The sequence below is a fragment of the Lygodium microphyllum genome, chromosome 24 (assembly GCF_053477565.2).
Source record: "Lygodium microphyllum isolate KBCC chromosome 24, Lygodium_microphyllum_v1.1.10, whole genome shotgun sequence".
Taxonomy (NCBI): domain Eukaryota; kingdom Viridiplantae; phylum Streptophyta; class Polypodiopsida; order Schizaeales; family Lygodiaceae; genus Lygodium; species Lygodium microphyllum.
This window is the reverse complement of record NC_141158.1, coordinates 59,082,387-59,096,750: the sequence shown is the minus strand read 5'-3', so window position 1 is coordinate 59,096,750 and position 14,364 is coordinate 59,082,387. Positions and strand designations below refer to the sequence as shown.

The following is a 14,364-nucleotide window of genomic DNA, read 5'->3' as shown; positions in this document are numbered from 1 at the left end:
AAGCTCATTTCTATTTCGCTTTCATTTGGTCTTATGACAACAATCAGACCTATCCCATGTCTTTCTGTCTAATCGTCCTTAGCAGCTGTTTAATTTCATTCTTGAATAGCGAATGTAGAGACTTTTATATACTACTTGAAGTCTTCAAGGGATTCAACGAGGACTTTCTCACACTTTTTACACTAGAGTCCGATTTCACTGCATCCACATGGAATTTCGTTGAATTTTTTGAACCACCTGTTTTAAACAGAGATGAACCTACGAGTACAACATCCGGTAATCCCAATTCTAATTGGGAATTCTGTTATTTTTTGATGGCATTGATTACAACAATAGTTTTGTCTATTTTTAGTAATTGATGCTGGTAGAAAGCAACAAAGTATGGATACTGAAGAGCTCGAGCAAGATAACACCAAAGCTTCACTCTTATCTAAGCTGTTGCCTTCCACGTACTCATATACTACCCCTCCTTTCCTGCCGTGCAATAGCCCAACAGAGGCACCAAGTTACGAAGCTTGATCTTCCCATTGGTTTCCATCTTTGCCATAAACTCTGTGTCGCTTTAACCTCCTAGAAGTTGGTGTAGGAAAGGGATAGCACAATCATGTAGGTCATGATGCCCAGCTCCTCTGGGATGGTGCCCTTGAGCTTGTTGTTGGTGAGATCAAGGTATGTGAGGCTTCTTAGCTTGGACTAGAAGTCCAGGGAAATAGTGTGGTGCAATGTCAAGATACGAATAGGCAAAGCAAACATAGAACAGATAAGATGGGGGAGGCTTAATGAATCTCTCTATATTCTCTAACCGTATTCTTGCCATGGCCAGCATTGTCCTTGAACCATCCTGTGTGCATATTGTTAAAAAATACAAATTTGGTGTTATCTAGCATCCCACCTTACTTGATTGGTTAGCCAGCTCTGGCAAAATGCTGCCTTCTAGTTGATTGCCACTAGCATCTAGCTAGACAAGAAACTTGCAATCACCCAATGTGGGCAGGATTGTGCCGGACAAGGGCCCAGATGCAAGTAATTGAGTCACCGGCATGAGACCAGTGAAGAAATGCTGCCTGTGAAGAGGTTGCTTGTAGCCAAGCCAATCCAATTTTTGCCATTGCAAGCCATACCGAAAATAGACATTGGAAAAACTTACATTGCAATACAACGCATTAGGAAATGGTAGTCCTAAATAATTGAAGTAGCCAAATAGAAAAAACGAAATGAAGCTAAGCAAGCAAAAACATCAGGCTCAAAATAACAACTTTTAGCGAAAACACAAGAATAAGCCAAGTATAAGGAACCAAGGCAATGAATGATGCTAAAGAAAAGGACTAAACTATAAACATAACCCATTGGGTATGAATAAAAATTTAAGAGAAAAATAGTAAAATTTCTTATTCTCATTAATAGGAACTTTAAACCATTATTGCTTATTGCCAAGAATATAGTAAAGAATTTTCTGCTAAATGCTCATTATGGAAAAACTAATAAAAGAGCTAACCGTTTCTCATTCTCATTAAGGTGAGCATTTCTAATAGGAGCTATGTTATATATTGCCAGAGCCAATGAAAGGACTAACCAAATACACGAGGCTGGTCCTTCTCTTTATGGGGTTCTCTCTTTCCTTCTGGCCTACATGCTGTAAACTCAAAAAAGAAGCAATAACGATATCTGCATCGACTAACTCTAGATAAGGAGGGTGAGAAAATGTGAATAAAAGAGCTTCAGGCTTTAGTTAAGTGTTATTGCATATGACGTTTATAGCTGTAGCCCCTATCACCTTAAGGCGTTTTCTTGCAAACTAAAGCAGTTGGATCCCCAATTCAGCGAGGAGTTTCAAAAACAAACTGCTGACCAATTATTGAATTTTCTTTTTTGAATGTTTGGTGTGTTGTTCTATTTGTTAAAAAAAACATGGCTTTCATTTTTGCACCAGAAAGTGGGGGTTATTGTTGGTTAATCGAAGCTTTGTTTTATGATAAAAACTCTGAGCATATTTGTGCTACTGTTTTACAACTTCAATTCAGATCAGTTTCTTGTTTCCATGTGTGCAAGCAGGACCATCGAGAACGTATGTTGTTATGTCCAACTTCAGGTTCTTGTACATGTTGCTCAGAGGCCCTGATAGAACATTAGATAGGCAGACGGATGAGTATCTGCATGAGAAAATGCCTGCCAATGCGAACCCAAGAGGAAGGGTAGCTACCATGAACATATGTATAGAGAAGGCATCAGGCCTGTGGGCAAGGGTCTTCTGGCCAACACAGATATACCATGAGGATGATTATCTTGAAGTTGGGCTAGAAGAGGATAAAGTTGATGATGATGGAGCAAGAGAAGAAATGGGAGAAACAGGACAAGAAGAACAAAAACCAGAAGTAGAAGAGAAAGAGGAAGAAGGAGAAAAAGAAGAAGAAGAAAAAGAGGAAAAGGTAGAGGTAGAGGCAGAGGAACTTGAAGAATCAGCAAAATCAAACCCTTTGTCTCCATAGGCTTCTAGATTATGCAACCTTGGGCTTCCTCCATCTCTAGTGGTGGTGGGAGGATTTGATCTTCTTATCAGAGATTGGCGGTAAAGATATATTATTGCTTTGGAAAGAGCAGGCGAGGATGTTGAGCTCTTGTTTTTGGAGAAAGCGACCATGGGCTTCTTTCTCATGCCAAACTCTCCTTTCTTTTTCTCTTTTATAGCGAAGGTCAAAGAATTTATCAAAAAATATTTTTGAAGTTTTATACCAGAATCCAGGTTACATCTGCTCAGATGAAGCTAGATTTGAGATCTTAGAAGATCTTAGAAGTCATAGAGATATAGGTGAAAGGTTGGCTGTAATGAGGACATGTATTTGTGAAACCTCACTTAATACGTGGATTAATTTTTAATCACATGGTTAAGTAAATGTTGCACATGTGAGGTTTAACTGGGGTTAGAGTAAATATACGAGCCTGAAACTCCAGGAAATCACAGGATGTCAAAGACAAAAGTTGCTATAAGTTATGCTGCATAAGTACTTGGTGGTATCTGGTGCCAATTGTTGGCCTAGGTCATTCATTTGGCCATGAGTGTCAGTTGGTGACACTAGAGAAGTGGCGTTTAATGGTACCTAACGCCAATCTAATGGCCAAAGATAGCGTAGAGACAGTTGCCTAGCCAATTTAATTATTGGCCAATTAGATTATTTTTCAAGACACCGAAATAATTATTAGATTAATTTTCAGTATTTAAAGACTGAAAATTAATATTTAATCATGGATAATGCTGGAAAAACCATTTGGAAAGGCTGTCACTTGTAAAAAATGCCCATGTAAGATTGAAAAACGTCTTTAGAGGCTAGAGAGAGGCATTTTTAGTGTATTCGACTTGCAAGAGAGAGGAAGGAATACTGCTGATTTGATTTGCGGCCATTGGAGGACCTTTTGAGGTAGCCAGGGGCAGGAGAAGATCAATCAACAGTAGGTGACAGCATCTACGGGCTGTTGGGACAGGGCAACAATAGTAAATGACTGATTTTCTTCAGTTCTTTGCATCTACAAGTTGTTGAGACAGGGCAGCAACAGTAAATGACAAATTTTCTTCAGTTCTTCGCGAAGAAAGTCTGAATTTTCTCTCCCCTCAGCATTCACTCTCATCTCCTAGCCTTTCTATAGCCTTGCTCCAAAGATTGCAGCATTGAGATCACTAGAGGCTGAGAAATTTCAGATTTCTTTGCTGTAAACCCTAATCCGTAGTAGAAATCAGGGTTTAGCAGCAGCCTTGGGAAGTGTGCCAGAAATTGGAAGCTCCAAGACTTGGATTCAACAGGGCTGAAGCTGTTTTTAGCCTATTCAAGTGAAGGAACCAGCAAATAATTGAATTTGGGGCATTTTTCCATCTCCATCAAAGCAGGTGAAGGCCAATTGATTGCCCGAATCAAGGGGCAAATCAGATTAAAGACTTGCTGGTCATTTTGAACAGCAAGGGGAGTTGGAATACGGAAAGGGATTGGGAGAATCCCATTGTACATCAACTTCTTCTTCAATTAAGTTAAATAAATACCGAAAGGGGTGCCAGTTTTGGGGCCAACAGGGTGTCCAATGTCCAAGATGATATGGTAAAGTGTACTTTTCAGTTTTGTGAATTTGTTAATTGTTGTAAATAGTGCTTGATTAGATTATTTACTAGTTATTTACCACCCTATCCGAGGAGGAAGGTTGATTACATTGGCATTGACATTGCAACATTTCGCACAGGTTCATGATTGGGCCTTTCCACTAGAATGTAATGAGATAGTTATATTGTACCACATGGACTCTCTTGAATGATTTCTAGCATCCAAAGGTAAGGTGTAGATCCAAGATGTCTTTACTGAAAAACCCATTCTAAGATTCTCTCGGATCCGGATCAGAACTCAATTGATGGTTAACAACCATTGTACATAGTTCTGCACTACTAATCTAGATTGATATATATTTTTTTTTTGTGCGTTTATGGACTTAATGCTGTGTGTGTGTATGTGTGACTCTTTGTTACCTTCCTCCTCATTGCATCTCATACATGCAGGCTCTTTTATAACTTTCTCTTATTACGAGGACATATGGGACTCTTTGCTACTCTAATAGGTGGTTTTGGTATATTCAAGTGTTTTCTAGACCACTCCGCAGTGGCCTCCCTTCACCTCCTTTCCCAAACCCTGGAGAAGGCAATCTCTAAGCAAAAGGATATCTGCCCAGAAGACGAGCGTCGCTTGCTTGTCGACTTAGCCATCGAAATGTGGACCTTGAAAGAAGAAGAACATGTCAATCTTGCAACCCATATGGGCCTAGCATCCAATCCCTTTATCTTCACTTTGTCCCCCAAGTCGTCTGTTGCTTGCTTTTTTTTCCTACCCGCATAACGACCTTTCATGTACAATATTTTGTAGATAAGCGAAGACTAGAGGCCTAACGGTAGTAGATCCGTGACCTAGCTATCAAAGGGATGTTTAGCTTTATAGTACCCTTTTTGATTGCGTATTCCACGGTAGAATTTGCTAGCAGTGTCAAAGGAATGGCTTTGAATTCCAAAAATTAAAGTGTTGGAATTGTCATATTTGGTAGTGATACTACCATTGAAGAAGGAGATTCGGTTAAGTATACCAGATCCATTGTTGATGTTCTCGTAGGAAAGGCTATGCCAGGTTGTGCAGTAGATGTGCTAGAAGTACATATTGATGATCTAGGTGGGGTGGCCTTTAAGTTATCTATAGTTAATAAATGTAAAGTTGGCATTGTATACAAAAATAAGACTCACCAAAACCCACCAAGGAAAATCGGAACCATAGCATGTCGTAAGAGCAGCACAATTGAAGCTGGATGGATAAAGATCATCATGGAAGCTTGCTAGTTTGCCACAAGATGAGGGCAAAAGCTAGCAAATTGGAGTCATTTCCCAGGGACCATGTCTTGTCAAATAAACACATATGTCTTTTGCTTGTAGCGGACTTGATTGAATAGATTGACATCTTTTGAAGCTTGCAAAAAATGAATTATTACCGTATTAAGCAAAGGGGATTGAATAATATCTTGAGGTGAAGTTGAACCCTTTATTACTAGGATCCCAACTACCTATAGATAACAATGGCAAGATCTTTAAGGGGAGGAAAGCCCTGAATAGAGGTCAGAGGGTCCATATTACATGTTGAAAATCTAGCAATAGAAAGGCACTTGATAAAGGCCAAGTATAAGGAAAGGAGCCCATGCATTTGTTATGCTCTTTGATGGAGAATAAATATCGGACAATCTGTTTTCCCTCCAATGAAACCATGGCCTTATTTTTGGCAAAAAGAAGCAACCTTTTTTTGCTTAAATGGCCATACAACAAAATGTGTTATCGAAAATAATATTTACATATAAACAGACGAAAACCGAAATGCACTCCAATACAAGGATTGGAAACAATCAGCGATCCTCCATCCCCGTTAGTCTCTAATGGAGCTCACAACTAGGAGATGACAACATGATATAGAACAGGCCAACAAAAACTGATCAGAGTCCCCTCTGATCAGTACCTCTTTGTCCTCAATGCATAGGCCAACAATTGCTCTCACCAACCTTGGTCTTGTCAAAAGATGATGCACCAGTGAGACAGTAGGGTTTGCGGGGAGGAACACGGAGTGAACTTGGCAAATATGGAGAGGAGAAGAGAAGAGAGAAGAAACTTTGATGAATGGAATGATAGAGTTCTCAATCATGGAGTGAATGTGATACAAGGGAACAAGGGTGCCATAGCACAAGGAAGATGATGAAGATAGCCACGAATCACAAACCGCAATGACCTCTTGAAGGGGTGTGAGGGTAGTGGAGAGGTTGGAGAGAAGAGGTGACGGACTGAATGAATCAACCATGAGGAATGAATGAGAGAGTGGCCTATAAATAGGCACAGCCAGTCTAGGATAGCGCCCCATTTTGGGACTGCAAACCCTAAATGCAAAACGTAGAAATGCAAAAACGCAAACTGCGGGTGAAGGGTTTCTCAACACTCCCTCTGAGGCCCAAAAAGGGAAACAAGAGAAGAGTGAGGTGGAGATGCAATTCTACATGCTGAAGAATGGTCATGCAACAGGTGCCACTTGGACAGTGTCTCTCATGGGGAAATTGTTCACTTGCCCAAGAGCCCTAGTACAAAGATAATGAAAACATGCAATGCATAGGAGGAATGTCGGACTTTGTGTGGTGCCAAGAACCATAAGGATATGCTCGTACTCGATCTCGGGAGGTGGCTCCATATTGACCAAGGGATGAAGGCAAGAAGAGGAGGAGGAAGAAGATGTAGAGGATCTCGAAGATCCAAGATTTCCACCGGAAAGGGAACCTGCAATAAAGACCAGTAGATAGAGTGAACTGGAGAACTCGAAACACAACCTCGGGAGAGAAGCCACTAGCTCCGTGTATCCATGTTGGAAGGAATACGAAGGCCTTGTCACCAAGTTGTGGCTGAACCTTGGAGGTCCCGATCTAGGTGGTACCTGAAGATCCTGGGTATCAGTAGAAGAGATGACTAATCGAAGACAACCACCCCACGAAAGTAGAGGATGGGTGAAGAACTTCATGTGGAGTAGGTTCCCCCTCTGAGGTGGGAGGTGGAGGGGCCCCTGTTGAAGTCGAAGAAGAAGTAGATGCCCCCTCTGAGGGCAAAGAAATAACATCCCCCTCTAAATCCCCCTCTGAAGTAGATAGGGAATCCAAAACCTCATGGATCACGGACTTCGAAATGTTTGATGACGAAGGAAGTGCCGCCGATCGTGCTGAAGAAGGTATTTGGGGTGTCGAAGAGCTCCCAGAGGTAGCCTCTCGAACCTGAGTAGTTGAGGGTGGGGAAGGGTGGGGCTCAGAATGAGCAAGAGGTGGGCAATAGTCACTGTCTCTCAGTGGAGCGGATTGGGTAGCCGAAGAAGAGGGAGTTGAGCAGCCACTGTCTCTTGAAGGAGTAGACTGACGAGGAGACGGTATCAAACAATCACTGTCTCTCGATGGAGCGAACTACAGATCCGTAGGTCGTGGAAGCCACTGTACGTGAAAATAAGTGGGAGAAGACTGCTGCTGGCATTGTGACGATCTCCAGGAGTTATTAGTGCCAATCGATTCTCCATATGCTCGGAAAGACTTAGTGCGCATTGGATGCGTCTTATTGCCTTGAGTATAGTACTCTGATAGCCGATATAGAACGATCTCAGTGGCCCAGAAAGAAGAGGTGGCACAAGGAGTGTCTGGTGGAAGACACATATACTCCGGGGGGGTGGGGAGCAAAGGTCGAAGTCGGCAAGCATCGGTGGTGTGTCTGGTGATGCCACAGTAGAAGCACCCAGTAGTCTGGTCATCTGTTGGTAAAGAAGCCATGGATACCAGTGTGCCTTGCTGAAGAAGGAAGAGGTCAGCCACCATGAACCACGAATTGCAATGTTCGCCTCAAGGGGTGGGAGGGTAGTGGAAGGGTTGGAAGTGAAGTGCGAGTGGGAGGAGAATGCGACCAACAGTAAGAGGTTGTAACTAGTAGAAAAACGTAGGTGAGAAGAGAAAAAGACTAAAAACGCAGGCAGCAGATGAGAGAGAGACTAAAAACGCAGGCAGGACAACCTGCAGGAGAGAGAGACTTAAAATGCAGGCAGGACAGCCTATAGGAGAGAGAAAGACTAAAAACGTAGGTAGGACAGCCTACAGGAGCGAGAGAGAAAAACTAAAAACGCAGGAAAAAACAACAGCAGCAGTCAATATGCTGAAATCAGCTCCGAACAGTGTGTGATAGGTTGGAAACAGGTGCTTGACTGTTGTAGACAGCAATGGCTAGCTTGGACTGCGATGTCCTCTCCGTCCGGGAGCAAGCTGAGATATCTGAAATCTGCATAAACGAGATTGTTTTCTGAATGGAGAGTGATCAACAACAGTTGCTTTGCTGTAAACAACCACAAACTGCGGGTGGAAGGCTGGAAATAGGCGCCAGACTGTAGATGATAGCAAGGGACAGCTGAGATTGCGATGTTCTCCGTGAAAAGGGTGTGGGCAGCAAGTTGAAAACAATTGAAACCTGCAAAAACGAGATATTGATGTAGTGGAAGAAGAAGAGAAGTGGATGCCGAACCTGCCACCAGTCTCTACCTTCAGTCTAGTGGAGGATCTTTGCTGCTGTTTGAGCAGATCCAGCTTTGATACCATGTCAAAAGATGATGTACCAGTGAGATAGTAGGGTTTGCGGGGAGGAACACAGAGTGAACTCGGCACACATGGAGAGGAGAAGAGAAGAGAGAAGAAACTTTGATAAATGGAATAATGGAGTTCTCAATTATGGAGCGAATGTGATACAAGGGAACAAGGGTGCCATAGCACAAGGAAGATGATGAAGACAACCACGAACCACGAACCGCAATGACCTCTTGAAGGGGTGTGAGGGTAGTGGAGAGGTTGGAGAGAGGAGGTGACGGATTGAATGAATTAGCCATAAGGAATGAATGAGAGAGTGGCCTATAAATAGGCACAGCTAGTCTAGGATGGCACCCCTTTTTGGGGCTGCAAACCCTAAATGCAAAACGAAGAAATGCAAATACGCAAATTGCGGGTGAAGGGTTTCTGAACAGGCCTTTGTGTGAAATAATTGATTTGAATCTTTTGAGTCAGAGAAGAGATTTGAATGCTCTGTTGATTAGGGTTTTGGCTGAAACCTTAACTTTTACAGCTCAAATCAGTCCCAAATTTGTCCCTGAATTCACAATGCATACTCCTCAATCTCAGTCTGGCTTTGCACCAATGCATTTGGCCATGGTTGCACTCACCAATAGTGGCACTTTGTGCAGCAAAACTGTTGCAAATGCAGTCTAATAGGTGCTCACACATCACAATTGCTGATCTCAGCCCGAGTAGTGATTGCATGCCCATAAAACACTCCATGCATTCCCAAATGATGCTGCACATCCAAATGTATTTTGAATTTCTGCATTTATAAAGAGCCCCGGTTTGCTCCAAATCACTCAAGACTAATTAGTCTTGTTCGGAGAAACCCTAATCAACACTGATCAGCAAGTTTTTTTGCCAGGAGAGAGAGAGAAAGAGAGAGAGAGAGAGAGAGAGAGAGAGAGAGAGAGCCTCTAGTATCCATGGTCATGTGGCCCGTGTTCGTAGTTTAGTGTTATTGCAGATCTCCTCTATGGTTTCAGCTGATCTGGTTCTTCAGACATTGTTGCTCCCTGGCTGGATATTGTTTGCTCCACACCAGCTGTCCTTTCTGTGTGAGAGTCTTGGTAGCCTTTCATTTGTGTCTGTTTTTCTTAGCTGACCTGATGGTCTGATGTAAATATGCTACTTAATTCAATTATCTTCACAAAAAGAAAAGAGAGAACTTCAGTCCTGATCTGATCCAAGGGAGCAATTTCAATGGCAGGATGCTGCTCTAGATGATGATGCTGCTGGTTTTGAATAGCACAGTGGTGTATCCTGCTCTCCTAATACTAGGAAACAATTCTTGAGCTCCAGAAAGGAGATTTGAGCCTTCTCTTAGCTAGCAATGACTGCCTCATCTTGCATGCAGCCTCACTGCTTAGTAAGAGAGATGAAGATGAAGAGCAAATGTGCAAGGGGCATGAGGCCTTCTTACAAACTCTGGATTCTTGCACCCTCTTCCATTTAGCAATATCCTATGTGGTTTGGCATTGTAGATTACTTAATTGGTTATTGTCTTAGCGTTGCAGTTGGCATCTCCCTTGGGTAGATAGCCAGTGAGTTGATCGTGTATCACTGAGGTGCCCTTTCCTTTTTACCATAATTTTGAAAGACGAAGCGTGCAAAAGGAATTGAGCATCCGAGGAGTTCTAGGAGTACCAAAGGGCCTAGGTTATTGTAGAGCTGCAGGGGTAACCTTAGAAGAAATTTGATTTGCACCGGTTATATTTCACCTTATGCTTAAAGGTATTTGAAGACTAAAATGGCCTTATATACTTTTGTTAGAAAGTAGACTTGACGGAAAACCCAAAATTGAGTCCATATGCTCTCCAGTCCATTTATGTTAGAATGACATTATTGCTGGCTTAGATTGGGCCTAGAATGCAATGACTTGGTCAAGTTAGCCTTTTTTGTTCAAGCTTATGGGATGAGAAATTCCAAGTGAAAACTAAGTTTCGTACAGAGAATTGGAGCACGAAAGGAGTCCGTAAGATGCATACATTTAGCTGGAAATTCTTGGAGCAAAAGTGCCATAACCTTCACCTTTACAACCAATTTAGATAGGCCCAGAAATGAGTTCAGCTAATTGCTCCCTTAGTATTGTCAATTTCTTTTCTTTGAAGTTTTTGGGTGTGTGTTGTTGGTTAAGTGCAACTAAAGTTGGTAAATTTCTGTCATGCAACTCCTACTGGCTTTCAAAAACATGTCCATGTACCAAATTTATTATACCCTCCCAGTCAACCATGTAGTAAACCAAGTTAACATCAGAATATCATCATGTTTTGCATAATCACCTGTTCCCATGCTCATTCTAGTGTGCAAAAATAACGAGCGACACCAAATGAACTAAGTTTTAAAGAATGGGCAAAGCTCACTTTTCAGACTTAAAAATGCTTTATGAATGGAGTTGTAGACCTTCATTGGAACTATAGAGAAATCAGCTATGTTTCTCAAGTGATTATGAAGACTTGAGCAGGACTGGAGGAATTATATCTTGGATAGATGCATTTAATATTGTGATAATGCCAGTTTCTTTGGTTGTGGTTGTGAGTGACAAATACGTTTTATATGTGGCCTTATGCTAAGATGCTTGGTAGTTTATAGTGAACTCATAGTATTGATTTCACAAATTATTTCAAATAAAAGGCATTATTGCTGTTTTCAGGGAGCTGAGAATTGCATGTACAGTTGCTCAATTAGAACGTGAAGGTGGCATAAGCCCTCGAATGTCACCTTTGGTCCAAGTGAGTTCTTCATTTGCAGAGACTTCTCTGGGTATCCTCATTTGTATTGTCTCACATACAAGGATAATTTCAGCATTCTCAAACTGTTGCACACTCCAGTTGTATGCTGCACACAAATTGCATTGAAATTTGTTTATATATAGAATTTCATACATTGTGGAATCTTTTCCATTTTAGATCGCAAGCCAGAAGGAAATAAAAGTGGTGTATCTAGCTAGGTCATGGTTTGCGCAGGATGCCTTCAAATTTGTGAGGATCCTCTTGTAGGAACAACAGTATTGCATCATTGCTGCAGGTCAACTTTCCTTATTTCTTTTTGGGTTTCTGTTTTATGGAGAGGCAAAGACAGCATTACCTGACTATACTACTCAAATATCTGAACACAACGGAGCCATGATGGCTTAAATGCAGAAACCTCTTAGCAAGGAAGAGATGTTAGAAACTGCTGGGGCAGGGTATGAGGCCACCTGGGGGGTTCTTCTCTAAGCTGGAAGAGGACCTGCTGCTGATCCCACCAAAGTAGGAATCGATCATGATGTCTTTCCTAACCCCCCAAGCCAAATGGATTTGAAAAAAGAGGTCGAACAGATCTATGCCCCCCTAGAACTTTGTGCATTCTGCAACAATTCTATCATGAGATAGGGGTAGCAAGAATTATGAAAATGTTGACCACCTCCTGAGCTGTTCCCCTTCAGCCCTGTAAAAGCTGTTGCTGCTAAGGTGAGGTTCTAACAATCTGATAAATTGGTCACCACAGCTGACAGCTCATATTGGTGGTGAGGGCTGGGATCCAAAAAGAGCTAGGCAAACTGCTGTCAAATCTCCTGAGCTTGCTAGGTAGCTCCACAAGAATTGCTCGTTGGTCCCTACGATTGTCTGTTAACAATTACTTGTCAAAGAAAGCTGGCTTTAGTGCTCGTTTTCAAGAAGGGCTCTAGGACATTTAGATGCTCAAGAGTTTTTTGTGCGCAGTAGGATGTCAGGAACATGATGCAGTCCACCATGCATCATTCATATGAGAATCATATCTTACAAGAGAATCAATTTCTATTATATTCGATCTACAATAGAATTTGCATTGTATCTGATGTGAAAATACATACTACTCCCTAGGCAAATACTGCTGGCTTTGATACCACTGTTAGGTGGGGCATACCACGAGGAGAGGAGCATCTATGGTGGATGTACCTCCAGGGAGTTTGCAAGAATGACCTATGAGACCAAGAGTTACAGCCATTTGTATGGTGATGCAACTATCTAGAAGAAAATAGTAAATGTAGACCAAGAGTTAACAATCATCTGTATGGTGATACAATTGTCTAGAAGAAAATAGTAAATGTAAATGAAAGGCAAGAAAAAAGCAGAAAAGTCCTAGCTGATACAATCATTAGTGAAGAGGCTGTGTACATGGAACAAGACTATATACATGGGGCCTAGCTCTAGCATGAGCAAAAATCTCATGTATCATCCTACACATGTGTTGCCGATGCATGGGTCAAGATCTAGGATGTTTGGATTGGCCAATCTGGACAGTTTGGTTGATCAAGCTGCCTCATACAGGTGCATACTGTGGCTGTGTTGGGGTCTCCTCACTACGTGTTAGAATTTGTCAATTTTGGCCAGTGCCCATGTAATTTGTGTGGGGTGGACACTTTAGCGTCACTTTAGTGTGTGTGTATCTAGTGTCTTCACATTTAAAAGTAGTAACACTAGGGACTAGAGCTATTTACCTAACTCTAGTCAGTTGTTGGTGGAGGGCTGGTTATGTCAACCCTTGACCTAACTTAGGCTGTACCTTCACTCTATATTTTCAGTTCAGCAAGTACGCTCTACTCTCTTGCTTTAGCTCACTCACTTTCACTGTCTCGTTTCTCTCTCCTCCATAGCTGACGTGATTTCTCACATTTGGTATTAGAGCAGTTCCCGTGTAGGTTTCGATCAGCCCACTGTCGCCGGTGTTGCTCAGCCTGTTGAGATATCAAGCTCCACTCGTGATATGCCAGGGTGACCGTTGTGCATTTATGTCACCGACTTGTCAGTTGCAGATGCGGTTGGTACACCGCCCATGAATAATAGCTAGATGACAGCTATCCTTATCTACTCTAGTTCGTGGCTCAGTTAGTATGCCACCTTAGTTAGTTGAGTTTGGTTTGAGACCCATATATAGGGTTCTTCTATTTCTATGTACAAGAGTTCTTTTGGCTTACACAACTAAGAAGAGGAAAAGTGTTTTCAGCCTCCACCTTTGTGTGTATTCCCCCATTGTGCAAGCAAGAAAGCTACAAGTGAGACTCCTTCCTTCTCTCCCACAATCTTGACACAGCCTGAGGTCCTGCTGCCACCAGCTCTCAGCTTGAGGAAGAAGGAGAAGACTATCCGAATTGCGTAGTTGTTGTTTCAACATGCCACCATCATCGAGTGCCACTTAGCAACCACCTCGCCAGCTCTAACTCCGCCTGGCTACGCATCCTGTGCCACCAGTAGCTTCTCGCCAATTGCGCCAACCCTACCTGCCGCCTACTCCTTGCTCTTGATCTACCGGTTGTGCTGCCTTTCCAACGCTTGCCACTTGCGTTGACTTGTGGCACTTTTGTTGGGCCTAGTTGCCCTGCCCTTTGCGACGCCCGTTGGTTGTGCCAACAATGTAGCTGACTGCTTGCATCTCCACCTGACCACATGCTAGTTGAGCCGCTTCATCTGTCTCTCTGTTCGCTGTTGCTTGCTCTTTGCTTGAGCCGCCACTTTGGTCTCTGCTGCCTATCTCTTACCGGCATTGCCTCCACTTGCACCTACTGCCCAGTTGCCACCTTTTGCTTTTGCCACTAGCACAACCACTTGCACCTCCAACCACTTGGTTGGTGTGAAGTGCTACTAGCTTGTACCGGCTCCGTTATTGCCATTGAAGGTTATGCATGCATCTTGAGGCACTTGACATTTGGGGTTTTTGCTCGAATCAACATTCTAC

The 14,364-nt window shown here is 42.5% G+C and overlaps 1 protein-coding gene across 1 annotated transcript in view; it reads left to right on the top strand.

Moving 5' to 3' along the window:
* LOC148015138 (S-adenosyl-L-methionine-dependent methyltransferases superfamily protein) overlaps positions 1–14,364 on the top strand; it is a 133,535-nt gene that overhangs the window by 64,061 nt on the left and 55,110 nt on the right. Inside the window, exon 7 of the mRNA XM_087665825.1 lies at positions 11,321–11,399. Coding sequence (XP_087521951.1) covers positions 11,321–11,399 — 79 coding nt within the window. The remainder of the gene's footprint in view (positions 1–11,320; positions 11,400–14,364) is intronic.